Below are 22,106 nucleotides of genomic sequence, written 5' to 3' on the forward strand. Positions count from 1 at the left end.
CCTGTAGATGATGGTGTATGTGTGTCTTCACCCTGTACCCATTTTGTTTCCATCAAGGCCTTAGAGTTCTTCCCCTTCATCACATAGGTATTGCTTCTGTAATCTTCTAGCCTCTTCATGCTGTCACTTCCCACACCATTGCACTAGTGCCAGGATTTGCACTCAACAGTTTGATCTCCATTACACCAAGGTAAATCTAGAGTGTATTCAATGGTGTTAGGACCAAAACCTTGACCCACTACAGCTAAAGGGAATTTGTCGTTGACATTCATGTGATCAGGATTTAGCACTTTCTCCAGATTTACACCAGTGAAACTGAGGTCAGATTTTGGACCCTTGACTCTAATGTGCCCTAGGAGTCATACACACATGCAAGGATTTATACTCCCAGCAGGGCCGGCTCTAGGCACCAGCAAACAAGCTGGTGCTTGGGGCGGCACATTTTTAGGGGCGGCATGGCCGGCGCCAGAATGCCACCCCTGCCGCTCCTAAAAATGTGCCCCGGCCGCCCTAGCTCACCTCCACTGCTGCCGCTCGCGCACCGCTGCTCGCCCTCCCTCCCAGGCTCTCAAACCTGGGAGGGAGGGCAAGATCCCGAGCGGCCGCAGCGTGCAAAACAGCTGATTCGCGCACCGCTGCTCCCCCTCCCTCCCAGGCTCTCAAACCTGGAAGGGAGGGGGAGATCCCGAGTGGCCGCGGCGCGCAAAACAGCTGATTCGCGTGCCGCTGCTCACCCTCCCTCCCAGGTTTGAGATCCTGGGAGGGAGGGGGAGACTCCGAGTGGCTGTGGTGCGTGCGCCGCTTCTCCCCTTCCCTCCCTCCTAGGCTTGAGAGCCTGGGGGGAGGAGGCAGGGCTGGGGATTTGGGGAAGGGGCGGAGTTGAGGCGGGGCCGGGGTAAGAAAAAAACGGGGGGAGGGAGGGGGGCGGCCAAAATTGTTTTTGGTTGGGGCGGCAAAAATCCTAGAGCCGGCCCTGACTCCCAGTCTCTAAGTGCAGTAGGAGCCAATACATTAGCACCAGGCTTCGCTCTCTTAAACTCAGAAGACAGTGAATTCCATCATATAGAATGCTAGTGCCAGGTTCCCAGGTTCTGGGGGCACTGCATCTATGCCCTGGAGCAATATTCAAACCAACATCCTCGAGGAGCAATTAGACCCAAATTGCTGCTCACTAGTGTAGGATTTTTCAGCTTTGAGGGTAATGAGAACCATACAAGAGCTAGAGCACTAGTGCCAGGAGGTAAATCCCCAGGCTCTGGATTGCAGCATGATGCACACACACACATTCAGCCAGTGCTGCTCTGACCCGCCATCTCACCACACCGACACCCCATTCTCTCCAAAGTCCTAGCTCCACTCTTTCCATCTTCTCGGTTTTCACCCCAGCCTGTTTTATATCAATACTCTGACTTCATTTCCTGATTGTAGAGACAGGAAAGAGTGTAACGAGCTGCCGAGGGCTGAGCCGTTTAAAGCTTTGGCTGAGCCCTCTGCCCATATGTTAGCAATCAGGGAGTGTGTGGTGGCTGAGACATCCCAAGAGCAATGCAGCCAAAAGTGGGGGGGCGGAGGGAAGGGCTCTCCTTCCAGTCTGACAGACGCAGGCAAAAATCAGAGAGGGAGGACTAGGTGCCAGTACACCCTGGGATGGGGGAGGTGGCTTTGTTGAGCATGGTTCAAAGATCTTGGCTTGATCCCAAAAGGCCTGTGTTGCTCATCAAACATCTCATTTTGCGGCAAGGCAGACAGAGGATCATAGCGGAGGAGAGGCTGCCGTCTCAGCAGCAGAATATCTATCCCATGAAACACATGCAGAGCCAAGGAATTATGCTGCAGCAGGCAAGGGGGAGGCGGTAACATGGTGGGTTGCAGGAAGCAGGACACTAAAGTGCAAATATAGGGAGAAAAGGGGTATTGGGGTGACTGGGTCTAATCAGGCCTGGTTAGTCTCACACCTTTTAAAGGACCATCATTCCTAACGATAATCACAGTGCTTGCCTGGAGGACCCTGAATGCAGCAGAACCAGTGTGGTCCACTTGCACAGGGGGAGGATAAGGAGAATCTATGTAGGAGGCCTACACCCCATGTACACAGTAAAGCACAGCTCCATAAGGGTTGGGGGGAGGCACTGCCACAGAAAAGAGACTTGCGGGTGTAGTAAGATGAGGCCCTGAAACATAAGCTCTTGTGTCAGAGGCCCAGTCTGAGGCCTGAAGCCTGAACCACAGTACTTCCAGGCATTGCTAAGCAAAAGCTGGATGGTGAGCCAGAGGCAGGTCTCACTCACAGAAGTTGGCGAGAAGAGGGTTGTTAGAAGCAGGTGCATTCACATGTAAGTGCTAACAAGAGGAACTTGTGCCAAGATGGCACCTGGACATCCCGATACACGGACACTCCACAGACATAACAAGGAACAGGCAGGTGCATCTTAAAGACAGGACAGCATGATGGATAGATCTGTTTGTCTGAAACAACATGATCAAAGGAGGAGACAGCACCCTAATGAGCCATGGGGCTGTACTTCAATATGTCAGTAGGGATGAGAAATCTGTCCTGTAACTGTATAAAAGTAGGTCCCGGAGTGCGCATCTTTGTCTGGCCTAGGGGGCAGTAGAAAGTCCCACCACTGACTGAGCCGGTCCATTGCCAGGGGCACAAATTTGTAGTATGTCTTGTAGAGTCTACGGGAAACTATTATTGTGCTTCGTTTGACAATAAACCTGGCTTGGGTTCCTTCGTACCTTACTAGAGTCTGTGGTCATTGGGGGTTCTCTCGGGGTCTGCTATGTCAGCTATCTGCGCAGAACTGGGCAGCACACAGAGGGAACACGCACGCAGCCGACTGTTATATCATCGAACAAGAGCAGAGCATCACACCGGTAGCTACTGACAACAGGGGGCAGCGTGGGCACATGGATCCCCTAGCCATTAATCCCTAGTCATGGAGGGCAAAGCATAGTGTTTGGGGGAAGGACTGAGACTAGTGTAGCTCTGTGGCCTGAGAAGAGGCACCCTAAATAGCCTGTTACTCTGGCTCTGTATTGGGGCCAGTGTATTTTAGACGGTCGTGGTTTGCATTGTTAACTGAATGTACATTGTTCTCCTCTGGGCCTTCATCCCCAAATACATTTTAAACAGCCAGGTAAAAATATAGCATAGCTGGATTGGAATGAGGGCTCCTGGTTTGTTCGCAGGCATTTCCTCTGCCCAGTCGGTCTCTCTGTGCAGAAAGGGTTGGTGTTTTATATACTGGATACACATGAAGCTGAAGCTGATGGGGAAGCCCACACACGCATCCACAGGAGGAATTTGGCTCTTGGAGTGCTAGGAGATAATTGACAGAACTATCAGACCTCACCATAATTAACCAGGAGGACAACCCAAGATAAGCTGAAGCTATTATGACAAGTAAAACTTTGTGCACAGAGAGTCCAAGTGTATGTACTCTGATTTATGGCCCTTGTGAAATTAAAAAAATACCAACTGAACCAAATGCTACTATTAATGCTAATGTACTTTGCTTTTCTCTGGTGCCAGTGGTGTGCTGGAGGAGGCTTGAGACCATTGTTAAAATCCCACCACCAAACTGACAGGAGGGTGGTGGTGCTCTCCTTGTCTCAGGCAGTCAGCCCCAACCTAGATGGGGTCAAATCATCCCTGACAAAAACAAATGATTTTTTTGGGCCTCATCCAATTATTTTGGAACAGTAAAGTCTTCACTTCTGTAATAAACCAAATTGTACCAGGAATTCAGTAATTTCAAAAATATTTACAGTGGAGGATTCCCCCAGACTTCCTATAAATTATTTGCCCCATCTACCTCCCCATTATCCCAGTTAAACCCCGTTCCCAGTCAATTTGTTCAGTAACAGTGTATAACAATACCCAGCATAGGGCCTTTTCTTTGCTCAGTGTTGACACCTCCTTCCTGTATTATGAGATTTAAATGGGGAAATAAACTAATAGATTTCCCCCCAACCCTTAAATGCTCCTCATCACGTGTTTAACCTATTAGGGACAAAGCAGGAGTACTGGGTGTTCACATTTTTAGCCATAGATTTAAACTCTCTCCTCTGGCTCCCCCTCCCTTGTGTGTGCTGGTGGGTTGCATATTGCACCTAAAGCACTCTTTATCCCTGCAGCACAAGAGAGGAAGTGAACCACATGGCTCGGGGAACATCTGGAATCGCTACACAGGAGCTGAACATCAGAGAGAAAGCGGCATTCCTCAAGTTTCCATCCAAGGTATGGAACCTTCCTTTCCTCCGCGCAACCTTATCCGTCAGATGGCTCACTTCCTGTCAACCTCTGACCTCCCCAGCAGCCAACAAGCTCCTCCCTCGAGTCTAGTTAGCATTGCACTGCCACGTCAATTGAGGCAGAAAGACAGAAGGGAAGCAAGAGAAGGGAGGGAGCAAAGACCAGAAAGAGGGAGGGAGGGAGGCACAGTGAGTGCCAGACGCGATGGGGGGAGGAAAGGAGGAAACTCGGATCGCTCCCATGGTAGCCGGAGGCTAGCTGCAAAGGCAACTGGCCAACGCGGGTCAAAGGACCCTTGTTATGGGCTTGGAAGCGAAAGCTGGTCTTCTTTGCTCTTTGCTCCGGACCCTGGGTAGAGCGACGTTCTACGGGACTGAGAGCTGGGCGGAAGGAGATCAGGATGCATCGGGCCTGAGCGTCCTCCCACCCGCTGCCACCAACTGCTGCGCCAGATGTGGGGGGTTGAATAAAGCAACGAAGTCTGCACATCTGGGCAACGGCCAAGACTTAGAAACATTTTCTCCTGGGTTCGAACAGCAGTAATTTATTTTTATTTTTTAAAGGTACGACTTGCCCGGGGGAATGGGGCATCAGCCTTTTGATGCCAACGTCGGAAGAGAAAGGGGTTTGAAGGTTCGCTCAGTGCGTGGTGCAGGCAGGGAGCAATCCCCCCTTCTTCCCAGCTGCCAATGGAGGAAACTTCTTCAAGCGGGACTTGGACTTTCCCTCACCCTCTCTCTGTCCCCAAAACACCAGCCCAGAGGCAGAAAGGGGGAAGGACTAACGTGCTGCTGCTAGCTGGAGAGCTGGACACAGAGGCTCCACTCCGTCTGCCCAGTGTTCAGACTACCTGTTCAGGACTACGAGATTGTACAGTAGTCTGCACATTGGTTAGGCTGTGCTGGGATACACCACACACGCTGCCGGTGCCGCACAGGGATGGAAACGCCTGCATGGCAGCGGGAAATGCTGGGGTGTGAGCAACGCATGCTAAATTCACCTACCTCCCCCAGTCTGCTGCGAAACAGCCGCTTGGATCCTCACCTGATGCTCACCTTTATCTGTCACTATTTGCCATCCCACTCCCACTCCCTGTCTGTCTGTCATTTCCTCCGTGACTCTCCTCACCCTCTCTTTGCAGCTGTTTCTGTTGGCTTCACATGCTTGTTCCAGTGAGAGCCACTCAGGATGCCTTGTGTTTCTTGTGCAGACCTTTGCTAGAAGTGTCCAAATCACAGGGAAAGGGGCTAGCCCCTGGGAGAGTTACGGCTGCACAGTGCCTTGCTAGAAGTCCCTTTATGAGGAGGAGGCGAAATTAAACAGCGGGAAGAGGCCAGTTGGGGAATTTTATGGTGTAACAAACTTTGATTATTTTATTTAAAAAAAAAAAAGATTTCAGGTTTGGAGATTCTGGGAATCACTTTTCCTTTAAAGTTGGTTGTGGTCCTTTCTTTAGATGTGGATTGGGAGGGACAGGTAATGTGTGTGTGTGTGCAAAACTACTAAAGAGAAGGAGTGAGTGAGAAAGAACAAAGAGAGAGTGAGAAAGAAGGAGGAGGGCGAGTGTGAGAAAAAGGAAAAGAGACTATGAATGGGAGAGAGAGAGCATGAAAGTGAATGAATGAAAGAGCAAAAGAGTAGGGGCAGAGAGGGAGGGAAAGAGTACGGGTGGTAGAGAGAGATCCCGAGGCTGTTATGATAACTGGGAAGGACTGAATCTCAGAGCATACCTTGCTCTGCGGTCTCAAAGCAGAAAAATGGGTGACAAAATCCAGCTTGCAGCTGGACTGCTCAAAGCCACCCCCACATTACAGCTCCATCCTGATGGCTGGCAGGGCTTGAGCCACTGCAAAGACAACAGAGAGGGCTTCATGATGTGGCTGATCTGGGGCTTAATACACAAGAGCGTCAGCTTGCTGTAGGAAAAGTGATCTGCTCCGTGTTTCTGAAAATGGGGGTTTCAGAGGGAGATGTAATGTAATCCTAGCATTGAAGTCTCTAGCTAGAATTGGGAAGAAGCCAAGGTCTGATGTGTAAATGGACACCTACAAGTGTGTGAATAAGGTCACGGCTTCTCCCAGCCAGGAGAATCTGCCTGCATTCTCCAGTGATGGAAGAGAAGGGGACGTACGAAGCCAGCACAACTCTGACCCAGCAGACTCAAAATGGTATATGAAGAATGTAAAAGATTCCCCATCATTTGCCTGGATCTATAGACATGCAAACATCTACACACCATTTCTCTTGCTCACACACACCATTCATGTGCACAGATACTTAACACATGCACATATCCAACTACTAGACACACACACACCAAACATACCCATTCCAACAAGCACATCACCTCCTATTATTCACACATCCAATTCTCACTCAAACACAACATTCATACATGATCACATAACTGCCATGTCATCCACACCCAGTCCCGGGCATACACACCCACACAGGTCCAGGCCATTCATATGGACACATAACCCACACCAGTCACACGTACACACAAATTCAGACACACATATGCACACCTGCACACACAATTAACATACTCAGATATTCATACATGTACATACCATTCACAAACATACACACCCATGTATCAGTCTCACACACATATCTGTGTGCATTCACACTCACACACAATACAAACACCCACATGTATACATTCAACAACACACAGAGACACACCCACACCTCGCAATATGGAGTGGAACCTTCTTGGGGCAGGTCCACACTTTAAAAGCTGCAGCGGTGCAGATGTGAAGATGCTTTAGTGAAGATACTACTAGCCTCTGCGAGAGGCGGTAGCTGTGTTGATGGGAGAAGCTCTCCCACTGACATAGCACTGTCTACACTGGGGGTTAGGTCAGTGTAACTACATCGCTCGGAGTGTGGATTTTTCACACCCCTGAGTGATGTACTTATGCCGACGTAAGATTGTAGCGTGGACCTGGCCTTGGTGTCTATACAGAACAGCAGTACTGGAATTACAAGTTGCACTTTTGCTGCAGTGAAACAATTTGCTATTCCTCTCATTCTACTTCCGCATAAAGGAATTTCACTCTATACAAGGATCCTGCGAGCAGGTTCCACCATGCATTTCAAGCAGGACGGACACACACATTTAGCTATGGAAATACACTGATGCCCTCACACAGGTATGAGCTAAGTCCTGCCCTCCTTAGCCCTTATTCAGCCTAACCTTAGTGAGACTTTTGCATAAATAAGGACAGAAGGTCTTGGCTATACAGTATATTCACACCCAAATTCCCACATGTACTAGAAGTAGACTGTATTCACCGATGTGTGCAACCACTCACGTACACACAATGACACATGTACGTAGTCATATGCATCCCAGTTTAAATTCAGTCTTACATGTACCAAATGAAGGGCCCATGGGCCCATTTCAGTGGGATGGAGGCCTTGCTAATAAGAACCATGTAACATATTGTTCGTTATGGCTTAGGCTCAGGGCTTAATGCCCCCTGCCACCTAGAGAACTAGAGGAAAAGCCTGGATCCTACCTGTGTAGCTGGATTGTGTGCTGTAGATCTCTGGAGGGGATTAGGTGGAACAACACCTTTTTCTGCTCAGGTTCTCATACCATGCTCATCACCATGGTAACTGAGTATCTAATACCAACCAGCTACAGTGCGATGGCTGCCACTCCAGTCTCGGGGGTGCAGTGCTCTCCCTGGCTAGCGAGATCACTCTCTGTCTTAGAGAATGGTCACTGGATCCATATAGTTGCCAATCCACCATCTTGCTCTCCCACAAATGTCCTATAGGCAGAAGCCAGCAGCATCCAGGAGGTGCTGACTCCCTGTGTGGGATTCCCAAATCCAGGATGACTCCCCTTTCTGCAGCAGATCTATACTGCAGTGCTCTTTGGGTCAGGGATTTGACTCACACAAAGGAGACTGGAGAGAGAACCCAAAGAAAGGGCTCTTGGCAGCAGGGCAGAACAAGGAGCCAGCTTTCCGCCACCTTCCCTTCCCCCAGCATGCTCCAACAGCCTCTCCGGAGCAGTGGGAGCCCTGTCCTCACTCACACTTGATGCTGGAACCTTTAAGACACTTTTAAGTTCCAATTCTTTTTTGAGGGGGGGAAGAGAAAACAAACTAGCATTGTGGAAAGGCTGGTATTTCACTAATGGGACCCAGATGTCTCTACTCAGATTTGATGCCCAGTCCTGCCGTAACAGGGCAGGGGAGGGAAGCGCTGAGCTCCATTCCACCCGCATCAATTTTTGAGAGGTGCCAGCCTAGCCCAACGTCATCCTGCCACCCCCAGTCCACCCCTAGTTCTCCCACCAGATGCCCCAAATTCTGCAACCGGCTCTTCCACCAACACAAGGGTTTTCTTCCCTGGATTGAACACTCTCATTTCCTTTGGCTGTTTGCTACAGCGCCGTGGAGCCAACAGGCGCATGAGAAGTCAGGGTTGTCGTCTGTCCAAAACCTAAATGAATCGGGACTCTCAGGCTGCACTCAGAGTGACTTAAAATGGGGCCTTAAAAGACACCATTCCTCCCTTCAGATCAGGGGGACAGGGAGGCAGATAGCCCTTTCTGGGGAAGAGAGGGGATCTGGGACTGAGACATATGGAGACAGCCATGTGTGGAGATACCAGCCTGGTTTGGGAGTGATGCGTCTGAGAAGCTCCTCTCAATGAGGGGCAGAGGGGCCGTGGGTGATGGAGACAGCCCTGTCCCCACGTGGGGTAGCAGAGCCCTGGAGGACAGAGTCAGCCCTATAGGGTAGGGTAGAGGGTTAGGATGGGAACTCCAAAGCCAAGGGCTCTCCAAGCTGCCTCTGTAATGTACTGACTCTGTAAGCTGAGCCTGGCCATGGAATCCAAGTGGAAGTTACTTCCCTTTCCTTCCCCAGAGGCCAGAGATCAAGGAGCTGAACTGGTGAGAGGGGGCAGGAGTGGGGAAAAATCAGAAATAAAAACAAGCTCCCCCTTTCCCTCCACCCCTTCTCCAGTTAGAACAAAGGCTCCTTTCTCCTGTGCTGCTCCTGCCTCGTCAGCACTGGGTCACCCTGTGTTTATTTAAGGGACGCTGGCTGGCAGGGAGCTGTTTTAATTAGGCTGCTCTGCCTCTCACCGTGCAGAAGGGAAGCGGTGCAGACCTCCAGCTGTTATTCACCCCCAGGGTTACCCTCCTCATAGGATAAAAGGGGCGCCCCGTCCCCCTCCCATGCAGCTGGAGTCTATTAACATAGATTATGTGCTACAACCACAGCCCGCCCGCTCCCTGCTGGGGCAGAGGGGTGGTGGGTGGGGGCTACGCGGTCATCGCTGAAATCCAGATGCAGAAGCTGTTTTTAATTTAAAACAACGCTCAAGCCTTAAGTTATAACTGCCTGATCTGCACACATAACCATGAGGCAGCCTTGCCACACCAGGCAGCTCTGTCTGAGAGTTCATGGGGCTTGAAAAAGGACTGGCTGATTTCCTTTGCACAATCAATTCCAGTTCCTTGCTGATTACGGGACTGATGCATGCCCCAGCTGAACTTAGACCTGATCTACACCTAAAAAAATAGACTGATCTAGCTATTTTTTGCTCAGGGCTGTGAAAAATTTCACACCCTGTGCAATATAGTTAGGTTGACCTAGCCCCCACTGTAGACACAGTTAGGTTGACAGAGGATTCTTCTGAGGTCTTAGCTACCACCTCTCACAGAGGTGGATTAACTACATCAACAGAAAAACCCCTTCTGTTGATGCAGAAATCATTTACATTTCAGCACCCCAGCTGCACAGCTACAGTGCCATAGCTGTGCCACTGTAGTGTAGACATACCCCAGACTAATCAGCTCCTGGTCAGGGAATGACATTTCAGGCCTGATTCTCTACTGTGTGGCACCTTGTGTCATCATTTCCAACTGTGCAAAGTGGGTGTTAAATGTGCCCACAGATGTAAATGAGTGGAGAATTCTGGTCTGGTAGCAGTTTACAGGTATGTTGCACAGGTATAAACCACGACACAAGGTGCAAGGCCCCTTCTCTTCCTGACCAGTAGTTTGGAACCATTGCTTGGAAAAGCTGACTGAATCTGAATCCATTTGTAGCCATCCCCCAAAGTATTTCTATCCCTGGCACGTTGAGTGGTATTTGAGTTTAAATTCATGTCATTCTGATTACCTTCTTGCTGTTCATTCCCACTATTCAGAGATTTAGGCCCAGGGGCCAGAGATTTTGTCTTCCTTTATGACTGGCACACTGTTGATAGTAGACAAATAAATAAATAAACAACAATAACTTCAATTTGGACATGATTCTGGCAGCTGGTATCTTGCTCCCTGCTTGAGTGGAAGAGGAAGCACTGGGAAGCCATGATTCCCAACTTTCAGGAATATTTATTTTTAAGGTGGGTCTACAGAGCAGATCCATGCTACTTTCTCATTTATTTTCTGCATGTACTATTATGGTTTGTTAATAACAGTACTCAGCACTTTCACATTCAAAGCACTTTATGAACATGAATTAATTGATCTGCCCAATACCCAGATGAAGTAGATGAGTACTAATATTCCCATTCTGCACATGAGGAAACAGACAGAGAAGTAAAGTGACTTACCCAAGGTTACAGAGGGAGTCAGTGTTTGAGCTGGGATTTTAATTCCATAGCTCCTGGCTCTGAGTCCTGTGCTCAGACAACTAGGTCACACCTATCTTGAATGACCACACAAGACTAGAGTCAAGCTTAGCCACAATTTAAATAGTCACTATAGCTACTGCTGAGAGTACCACAAAGCCCTGAGTATTAGAGTGCTAACCCATCCCCTCCCTCCTGTGAGACGGCCTGCCAGAATAAGACAGAAAAGTGCCCTGCCCACTTTTTACTGACTCCGGAGCTCCAAGCACAGTCATTTCCAACTGGATTTTCTCATCAGTGCAGGGTTGCTGCATCCAAATTAATTCCATGACCTTCACAGTTAAAAGGAAATATCCTCATTCCAGTTGAAGCAATATCAAGGCCCCGCTAAGAGTTAAATACAAGAAACAAGGCAATAGATTCATGGGTTGATGGAGGGGCTGGCAGCAGCTGTTTGAACGCTAACATATACAGGGTGTGACTAATGTGCAGGGCTCCATTTGGGCACGCCCCTAGGGGAACACACAGTTCTATACCCCACAAACAGAGTATATGGCATCCTGATTATAGCTCCCGATCTCCTGGCATCCCTTCCTGGGAGAGGTTGAATACTGGTTTGTGGGATCACTCCAGGTCCCAGGGGTATGGGCTGTTTTATAGAAGCAGATAATTAATACACAGAAAGTGTATTTATAATACCCAGCCACTGTAGGGAACTAAGGGCCTTATACAAAATAGCCACTGAAAGTCAATGGGAGTGGAGGGTTCTCAGCACCACAGAGAACTAGGTAGCAAAGCCATACTCCAACCAGCCCTGAGGCTGGGCCACTCACCTCATCATCCTTATACCACGAGAGGTTCTCAGCTGTCAGGACAAACCAGTATTCCTTGGCGCCGCCCTTCATGATCCCAATGTTATTGATGGTGAGCCAGCCTTTTCGGATCACCTGTGGGGATGGAAATTGTCAGCGTTAAACATGGCACTGAAAACCTAGTCCTCCTAATGGTTGGGGAGAGAGCAGAGTGTGTCCCTACACACGCAGACCAGCACAACAATGACCAGGACCACCGTGCTCTCTGTTCCTGCCAAAAAGCCCCTCACTAATTTGGAGCGCCGAGGTGATCAAGCCGGCACCTGTCTCCAAACAGGAGAAGGGTTAGGCAGGGAATGGAAGGGAGGCAGGAGAGAACCTGGCTCTGTTGGGGGTTACACCATCTGCCAAGCACTCAAGGGGAAGAGAGAACTGCAGAGAGAATCTCAGACACTGGCCCAACCCACAGAAACCAAATCACAGCAACAATCACACCCAGAAAAGACCATGCCTAGAAAGAGCAAAGGAGGAAGCACACCCTGGCAGAGACAGGGAGCTCTCCCAGCACTTGGGGTTGGAGGGGACTGCTTCACAGAGCTCGAGGGGAGGCAATTCAAGAAGAAAAGTAGAGAGAGGTAAATGAAAAACAAATTATTTAATTTCTTAACGCAAGGCGATACTGAACATCTGGGAATAATGATGCATCTGGAATTCACACCCTGAACTTAACTGTGTGAGATAAATGGCATGTGTGACTGTTACTATACATATGTACATTAGCTTTAATAGATAGATAGATAAATAGATAGATAAATAGAAAGTCCCATAGTTACATTCTGTAAATGAGCTAGGAGATTATTGATTAGTGGACTTTGTAACTTTAAATCAATGTTTGTCTATTCCTATACATATGAGTTAGTAGAAAGAGTATATGTATGTAATAGCTTAAATATAAGCATGTTAACATATATGTGTGTGTGTGTGTGTGAATGTGCATTACTGCAGGTGTTCATTATTGTACATGTGTGCATGAGCCTGCGTTATTGTGCGTGTGAATTAGCCTATATGTGTATGTATCGCTGCATGTGTGTGCATGTTAAAAATGAGTGTGTGTTGTAAACAACATGTATGTGAATGGCTAGGTGTTTGTGCATTAATGAATACTGTTTTGTGTGACTTAATAAACATCTGCATAGTGTCTGCATCAGTGCATTCATTGTCCATATCTGCAGGCAGGGGTAAGTGGATTTTCACTCCTCTCTTTCATGCTGCTGATTGTTAAAATTCACAATGGACCAATTCTCTCTGCTGACAGAAGGGGGCACTAAAGCTGAACCCCAGATCCTGATCTCTAGGTTGAATGGTCTCCCCAGCTCCTCCCGCTTACACACTTTAGAGGCAGCTAAAGAAATTCTCATAAATTTCTCATGCTGCTTTGCTCCCCACTTCCACTTCATCTGTATCTAACATCAGCTGCCACTTCCCCCCATTGCAGTAGCAGGTGGAATGGTCCATGTGCTGTTCCTGATCCTGCTCTCCCCAGATGCATCATTAATGCTCATTAGCACAGCCTGCTGAGCGGCCTTCTACTCACCAGGATCTCATCCTGCAAAGGGGAACCATAGCAACAGCAGCAGAGAAGAGAGGAGAGGAGCAGAGAGAGGAGAGATTGTTACTAGGAAAGGAGGAGTGGAAGGAGGAAAGAGCCTCAAAAATTAATCATCAGAATCTTTTACCAAATTAGCATGTCAGCTGCGAAAACATCAAAGACCTCGGGCCCCAAAATAAAATCTGCTAAAAGAAATGAAAGCTCAAGCTAGTTACAGGCAAATCCACGAATGAAACAGAAAAGGATTGACTCCCAGAGCTGTTCCACACCCGGGGCAAAGGCAAGGTATTCACTGGTGCCCTTCAGAGGATGGTCTCCCTGCAGCTGGGAGATACCCAGTAAAGCCCTTCAGAAATAGCATCCGAAGAAAGCAGTGATCCAGCTGAACCTGCCAACCAGCCTTCCAGCATCTCTGAAGCTCTAACTGTGTTTCAGGGAAAGGTGGCCAAATATATTTTGAAGATGATTCACTCCAGATGAGCGTTTGGGGTTGGAAAGGAAGAAGTTATTCACCTACATTATTCGCTGGGCTGCTTCTGTACCCTCCTTTTGTAGAAGGTCCCCAAATCTCTGTGCAGACCTTCCAGGCTAGATAACCCTGTGGTTCTCCCCGCAGCTCTAGGACAGGAAGGTCTTCTTTGCCCCTCTGGCTTTCAATAGCACATACACTCCATGCACTACATGGAGGCAGCAGGGACTTCACATTCCATTCACTATTCTCTCCCAGGAGAAGGCTTCACCATGAGGATGCCCAACCCAAGCAGTGCTGATGGATGCCAACGACATCTCCCTGAGCAGGTGGCTTTAAAGCCTCCTGTTCAGGTGGGACTTGCCTCTTCCAGAAAACGTGAGCCCAGAAGTTCTGCAAATTGCCCTTTGGCTCCCAGACAGTGGAGACCATTCATGTGGTCAAGAGAGACGACTGAGAAAGAAAACTCTGCGGCATGGCAGTTTAGAGCCGGAGATGGGGGAACTGGAGGGTATAGTTTGCCCCAGTTTTTGATGGACTGTAAACTTGCATCAGGACCCACCAAATCAGAGAGCATCCTCCAGCTCTCACCTGCATAGAAAGGTCAAGCGCAGCTGGGAGAAGTGAATGACGCATCCAGGGATGTGAGCAGAATTAACACTGACATCTGCCACTATCCAGAAAGCAGTGGCTTATATGGCTAGACCCCTGATCACCCCCCCTGCACTTTCAGCTCTTTATTGGACCATTTGATAATTTAACTGTCTAGCGTGTGGCTGGCCCAGTTGTAAAGCATGGTGAACTCATCAGGAAATGCAAGGTCACCCAAAGAAATGGATGAAACTCGAGATGCTGTGGACTCTGCCCAGTACCCAATGCCAGGATGATAGTGGAAGGGGACTGGGCCATGATATGCGAAGTGACACGGTTTCGAAATCAGTTCTCTACTGCAAGGATCCCAGCGTCCCCTCTTTTAGAGAGTCTTGCCCCTGCATACCCCCCTGCACTGAGTAAAGTCTGCAGCACCCTTCCTTTGAGCTCTGATCCTCAGCTAAGGCAGATGTTGCAAGCCTCTGTAATCACCTTGTCAATCTCCCTCATGTGATTCTGCTGGGCCAGCTCCTCCACTCACTTACTGTTAAAGCCAGCGGGGTTGCGGCAGAGACAGCGAAGAATATGATTTGGCCCTTGTATTTAAGCAGCTAATAGACATCCATAGTCCTAGTCTTACTGAGGGCAATGCCAGCTCCATACATAACAATTGTTCTTTTGCAGGAGGGACAGTCCATATTCTTCAGAAATGTTTCCCACAGGCTTCCCTAATCCCATACATTTCAGTGGGGCTAAGGTGTCTCTCTAAGATTCTTCCCATCTGCCTCTCTTTATACCTTTGAAGTGTTGCTGTGTCTGGCTCAACTGACAGCCTGTCAAGCAAGGTATGTATCCCTCTCGCAGCCTCAAGCGGGAGGGAACTTACCTGGTTGCCAGCTGCCTTCTTCTTGCTCATCTGGCTGCTCCTCTGTTGAGCGCTACAAACAAGATGAGAGACATTCAAAGCCCATCCAGCACTCCCTTCCTTCCTGACTCCTGCTCCCTCTAGGCTTCTGCAACAGCACATTCAAGCTTCTCGCCCTCAAGTTCCAAGCCCTCTACAGCTCCACCTCAACTACATCTTTGGTCTCAGCCTGACCTACTCAACCCCTTGCTTCCTATGCATCTTCTAAACCAACTGCTGACCATCCCCTCTCTATTCTTCCTTCACTCCTGCCTTCATTCTTTCTCCCATGCCACCCCCTAGGTTTGTAACTCCCTCCCTCTTCTCATGCAACCACTTTCTCCTCTGTCAACCCTGCTTGTAAACAGGTCTTCCATGAAGCCTTTCAATATTAATACACAGAAGAAAGGAGCAAGACAGAGAGCTCTGCAATGTTTTGAGACCACAGCACCTGCTGGTCTCTGCAGCATTTTGGGACATATCTTGACCTCAAACTGCAAAACAACCTTTGTCGGTGATGGGACCTCAGTTTATCCCTGTATGTCTGAACTGTACTGTCTGTCTAAGTTACAGCATCATCTCCTGGGGACAAAGACCAGGTTTTGCTCTACATTTGGTAAAACACTCAGCACACTAATGACTCTCCATGAACAATTTAATAATTCCACCTGATTTTTATTCTTTGTCCTGCCTGGTTGGATATAATCATTCCCTGCCCTTCCCTAGCCCCTTTCACCCAAGATCTCACTTGTGCTTTACAAACATGCATACTTAGCCTCACAAACTCCTCTAGGGTAAGTCAGTGTCATTATCTCTGTTCTATAGATGGGGAAACTTAAATACATAGGGATTAAGTGACTTGCTCAAGGTCAAACAACAAACTAGTAGCAGAGCAAGGGATAGACTCCAGGTCTCTTGGGCCTGTCCTCTATCCACCAGTCCATCCCTCCTCTCAGTGGGGAATGACATGGTTGACATGCCAGCCACAGCACTGTTGACTTGCTCTAGCTTTGGGTTTCTTTAATTTCTATCCTGACAGCTCAGTGCTCACTCTGCTATGCCACATTGGAGGCCTAGCTTTATTCCTTACTTCCCAAGGGGTCTGGGGGCGAGGGGGAAGGGCATGAGGAGGCAACACACTTACCCCCAGATGATGAGGTGCCTCACAATAACCCTCCAACCAATTAAGAAGTGAGTTGGCCTTGTGTGTGTGAGGTGGGCTGAAGTGAGACACAATGAAGTTGGGGGGTGTCAGGACTCCATGGAGAACTGCCCTCACCCCCCAGGGGAAGAGGGAAACCTATTTCTCTCTTTACCATCCTGCACATTATACCTCACTTCACCCTCCCATCAAAGCCAGGGTGGCAAATTGCTCCAAACTCTCCACCCATGGGGCTCTGCAGCCACGGCCTACAGCCCACCTACCAAAGCACACACAGAGCAAGGCTGCAGGAGAGCAGGGGCAGGGGAAAGAAGGCAGTTCAGGGCACTGGTGCTTACTTGGCGAAGCCAATGAAATCCTCGTGGTTTGTGTTCATGTAAGCCAGCTCGATGTCTATCAGGAGCATGACCTGGGGGGCAAAGACACAAAGAAAGTGGGTGAGAGACAAGGGATAGGTGCTACTAACACAAAGGCAGGTAGCAGGAGCCACCATTGAGTTGCCTTATGGCTCTTCTCGGCCAACACCTCCCTGAGCTTTTAGGGCATTTCTCACCAGATCCCAACTTTACAGCAAAGGCCCATCTCTATCCCTATAGCTCATACTGTTTCCCTAAAGGCTCCCGCTCTGCCCCCCGCCCTCAGGCATGCCCGGCAGGCCCTACCTGATCCTTGGTCCTGCCCTCTCGCTCACGAATGTGCGTAGTAACAATCCGATCCATCTCCTCCCGCAGGTGAGGGTACTGGCTGAGCTGCAGGAAAGAGAAAACACGTGCACGTGGGAAAGTGGGGCAGGATCTGGGGAATAACGCTCCCCTCACAACCATAACAGGGGTCCTAGAGGGGTAAAGGCACAGGAAAGCCAGAATTGCAGACAGATTTTCCCAAGTTCCTGTGGGGCCAAAGATCTCACTTCCTGTGCTTTGAGCTTCTTCAGAGAACAGCCCTTCTCCTCAGCAGCAACCCCCCTATCCCGCAGAAGACCAGACTACTGCCAGCTCAATTTGTTCTACATAGCGAGGGGCCCATTCCCATCTCTGGATCTGAACACACCCAGTCTTGGGCATGTCTGAAATCCCAGTTTTATGGCTAAAGCCCGTGGCTGGTTGTATCCCAATAAGTTCTCTGAAGAAGGTCAGCATCTCATTGGCAATGTAGGAAAGCGATGCCATGGCAATATCTCCCTGGCTTTTGTCTACACTCTTTTTAAAACCCACAGCAGCAAGTCTCAGATCCCAGGTCTACAGTAGGGTGACCAGACAGCAAGTGTGAAAAATCGGGATGGGGGTGGGGGGGTAATAGGAGCCTATATAAGAAAAAGACCCAAAAATCGGGACTGTCCCTATAAAATTGGGACATCTGGTCACCCTAGTCTACAGACTTGAGCTATGGTGCTAAAAACAGCAGTGCAGATGTTGTGGCTTGGGCTGGAGCTTGGGCTCTTAAACTCCCTCCCTGGGCTTCAGAATCCAAGGGCCAGTCCAAGCCCAAACATCTACACAGATGTTTTTAGCGCCTTAGCGCTAGCCCACACTGCTGTGGGCTCTAAAACGCAGTGTACTGTGTAGATATATCCCGACATGAAGGGGAGAATCCTGGGTGAACGAAGATGATCAAAGCTGGTCTCACATCCCATTAGCTGGGTCACTAGTGGACAGTGGCTTGCCCCAACGAGCAATGCCACAGGTGAAGACGAAGGGCATGGCCAACCTTTCAGGGAACCAGCCTTCTCCCAAGGAGAAAGCAGCAACCCTGGACTTTACAGGTGCTCCGGGTGTGTGGCTGTAGCATTTTAATCCCCTTCTGCACTCCCTTTGCAAGGGAGTGGAGAATCAGGGCCAGCATGTGTGTCACAGGTAAGTCCACTTTGCCACTGATCGCTTGTTTCACACCGTGAGAAGCGAATTCAGTTTGCAGCATACAAACAAAAGGGAGTGGAGGGACACTGTCACCTGCAGTTGTTCAAGGGGGAGAATCCATAGAGATTGTGAATGGGAAACATGACAGTGCAAGCCAGGAAGCTGAATGGGGGCCCATGGCAGCCCTCTGGCATTCAGGCAGCACTTCCTTTATAATAGAAAAGTGCCACAGTATTCTACAATAAGGGGGCAGTGGTCCCAGTGAAATCAATGACAGTTTTACCATTGACTTCAGAGGGATTATGCTTTTGTTCCTAAATGTCACATCCCACAGTGATGTTACTACAGCATTTGAGCCAATCCCTGGAGAAGGCAATCATTTTGCTTTCTTCCGTAAAAAAAAAAGTAAGCTCTTTGGGGCAGGGACTGTCTTTTTCATTTGATGTGTGTACAGCACCTAACACAATGGGGCTCTGATCCCTGATTAGGGCCTCTAGAAGCTATTGTAATAATCATAATAATAATTAGGCCCCTTTATTATCCAGTTAATCATTCTCTACTTAGCACTTAACCAGCACGAACCAGTCAATTCCTGCACCATTCCTGAGAGGAACAAGTGCCACTATCCCTCACTTTACTGAGGAATAGTGAGATGAAGATCACACTGTAGGGCCCCAATCCTGCACTAACCTCAATAGGGCAGCACCCATGTAGTCCTCAGTGCAGGATCAAGGCCTAAATTAGCTGAAGTCTCAACTCCAGGCCAGTTCTTAGATCACTCCTTTCTCTCCCTCCTTCCCCAGAAAGTTGTTTTTTCCCCCTTTTGTTCTATTATTTTGAAATATTTCAATCTGACCATTTAACAAAACTGGAATTTCCTGGCACCATTATTATTACCTCCTCCTACTATTTTGGGCTTCATTTTTGGCCATGTCTCTCATTTGCCTTAGTACTGCACTGCATCAGTTCTGCTGATCTGATGGGGGGTTTTAAATCTAATTTGGCTTTTGGATTCTTATAAATAAAGGACAATGACAATATGCTACAGGAATCAGCCCAGACGCTGCACAATCATCATTGGAAGCTAGAAGGTATAGGGCAATTGCTGTCAAGTACTGAGGTATTTGGGTCTGCTTCACCACTACATCACTCCAGGTTTATTGCATCACGGTCACACCCTTGAAATCAATGCAGTTGCCCTGGCATATGGCTGGAGTAAGGGAGCAGTGGATCAGGCCCCTCTCTTTATAAAGGTCTCTTCTGTTCTGAATGTCACTGGCTCCAGATTGATAGGAACAGGCTTTCTGCCCACACTGAAGGTGGCCCATGTGGAAATGGGCTCCCCTCATACCTTGAGAAGGGGCATATTAGGATTTCTCTTGGATCTTTATAGTTTAGGCTGCTTGTTGCTTTAGAGGGAGAGGCAGCACTTCCTGTTTTCTTCTGAGGTTGAGGGGGTGCTTCATGTCAAAGAATCAAAAACAGGAAGTTGGAAAATCTCTAAGCAAATCTCAGCTTCTTTGATTCAAGAACAAAAAAATAAATAACACGAATAAAGGCAAGGAGAGGTGCAAATCATTCTCAGTTTATTCAAATCAGGATCAACCAGCAAAGGTTACAAGCAAAAGAAACCAACAGCACCACATTCACAAGACGTCATGCAGGAGGCCTCACACCTCGGCATGCGTGGGAGAAGCAGGGGTGGGCAAGAAGGGGGACATGAACACTGGCCACGAGCTGTCATGTCCACTGGGGAACATGCAGTGGAATGCAAGAGGTGGGGGTAATGCCAGCAGTGCAAGCAGCACCCAGAAATGCTATGACTCTGAAAGACGGGAGAGCAGGTGACCCTGCCAGGGGCTCTCAGCCGGTCTGGGATGGATTTCCACACTCAAGTGGGTTTTCACTCCTGCCCTAATTGCATTTTCCTCTCCAGTCATAATGCAAGCTCAGGACCTTCTCTTAAAACAGCCTAGCCCCAGGGAAATCCTCATGACACAGCTCTAGGTCCCTGTCCTTTCTAATACATCTCTTAGACAGGAATCTTAAGATCTCTAACTGAAAGAATCCTGATTTGTAAGGCACCCTTTTGCATTCATAAGGCTCTGCTGTGCAGTTTGGACACAGAAAGTTCCTGCTTTTTGAAATCCACCAGGGGGGATGCTATATTCCTGGATGCACTGGCTCTGATTCTCTGCCTCCCTACCAGTTGAATTTCATGCAGTCTCAGTTGCATAGAGTGTTCTTGACTATCTGTTCAAAACTACTGCATGATGTTGCCGTGTGCTGTGAAAAACTATCTTGAAGGGAGCTATACCCGATTTCACTGGTGTAAATAAAATCAGAATCAGGCCAATCAGGCCATGTAAGGCTATCTCTTTGATTGCAGTCAATGGCTAGTCTCTCTTCACATGGCTAGGCCATATTCACAAAGGCGCCAAAGAACAGATGGCTTTGTCTCATTACCCCCCAGAGTAGGCTGATTTCAATGGTGGATGAAGAGATCCCTGTATGAGCAGTTTTAAAGCACTTTGAGATCATTCAGGATGGAATAAGAGATTATTATTAACAGCTATAATAACTAAAGATCCGTAGAAGAGACATGGCTTAGCCATGTGAAGAGAGTCTAGCCATTGACTGCAATCAAAGAGATAGCCTTACATGGCCTGATTGGCCTGATTCTGATTTTATTTACACCAGTGAAATCAGGTGTAGCTCCCTTCAAGATGGTTTTTCACAGCACACAGCAACATCATGCAGTAGTTTTGAACAGATAGTCAAGAACACTCTATGCAACTGAGGCTGCATGAAATTCAGCTAGTAGGGAGACAGAATGTAGCTCCCCCAATGCCCAGAAAACTTGGATTAACATTCCTCTTATGAAAAGCTTTGTGGGTCTTTAATAAACACAGAGTCTCAATGTTATGTCTCATCCCAGAGGTAGCATAGGCTCCTAACACTATGGTAGGAGGTTGGGTATTCTACCACGACAATTCCTGCAGCACCTAGACTTTCCTTGGAGGTCTCTCATCCAAACATTAACTAGCCCTAACCCTGCCTAGCTGGAGATCAAGCAAATGTGCAGCCCAAGATGTATGAATTAATGGACAAGTACTACACATCAATAAGTCCTTTCCACAGTTCACCTTCACAGCTTTACATCATTAGAAAGTGTCACATGTGCAGCCTACCCTACTGGTAAATCTGTCCCTCAGGCCCTCAGAATTTCCCATCTTGATTCTGCAACACCTGTCTCCATTGCCCCCTCCAATCCATACAAAATGCTGCTGCTAAAGTCATCTTCCCTGCCAAACATCTTGACTATCTCTCTCTCTGTCTTTCTCTCTCTCTCTCTCTCCCTCATACACACACTTGGAATTCTGTTCTCCCCTCTGCTCCCCCATCCCATTCAAGCTTCTTGCCCCTGTTTTCAAAGCCCTACATAGCTCTGCTCCCCATCCTTGTCAAGTCTCATTTTGTTCCACAACCTCTGCTCTGCTAATGGCGACAGCCTTGATGCTCTATTTATCAGCTTATTGCACCATCATCTCTGTTACTTCTTCCACATTGCCTCCTATGCATGGAAAACCCTTCCTGAACTCATCCACAAAGCTCCTACCTTCCCAGCATTTAGGTCCCCCTTAAAGACTCACTTCTGCTATGCTGTCTATGAAAAATCTAGTTGACATGTATATTAACTTAACTGCATTTTACCAAGATGAGGGTTAGTCCCACCTAGATCACTCTATTTATATGTTGTACCCCTCCCCCTAAACTCTATTTGAATGTCTGTCTGTCCTCAGATTGTGTGCTCCTTCGGGAAGGGACTTTCT

General features: G+C 48.4%; 1 protein-coding gene across 20 annotated transcripts in view; it reads right to left on the reverse strand.

The window, feature by feature from the left end:
- The window catches only part of DNM1 (dynamin 1), a 130,335-nt gene that overhangs the window by 51,385 nt on the left and 56,844 nt on the right, over positions 1 to 22,106 (reverse strand). For 15 of the 20 annotated variants that reach the window (XR_004643319.1, XR_004643317.1, XR_004643318.1 and 12 more), the window contains exons 11-15: positions 17,080 to 17,166; positions 16,756 to 16,826; positions 15,238 to 15,289; positions 13,277 to 13,288; positions 11,704 to 11,817 (exon numbers count right to left, since the gene is read on the reverse strand). Coding sequence is in view for 16 of the 20 variants with exons in the window: in XM_034751960.1 (XP_034607851.1) it covers positions 11,704 to 11,817; positions 13,277 to 13,288; positions 15,238 to 15,289; positions 16,756 to 16,826; positions 17,080 to 17,166 (336 nt within the window). In the remaining 4 variants the exon portion in view is untranslated. Of the gene's footprint in view, positions 1 to 10,416; positions 10,495 to 11,703; positions 11,818 to 13,276; positions 13,289 to 15,237; positions 15,290 to 16,755; positions 16,827 to 17,079; positions 17,167 to 22,106 lie in introns of all 20 variants that reach the window. The other 5 variants (XM_034751955.1, XM_034751958.1, XM_034751954.1 and 2 more) reach the window with 3 other exon arrangements.

This window comes from Trachemys scripta, chromosome 17 (genome assembly GCF_013100865.1).
Source record: "Trachemys scripta elegans isolate TJP31775 chromosome 17, CAS_Tse_1.0, whole genome shotgun sequence".
Lineage (NCBI taxonomy): Eukaryota > Metazoa > Chordata > Testudines > Emydidae > Trachemys > Trachemys scripta.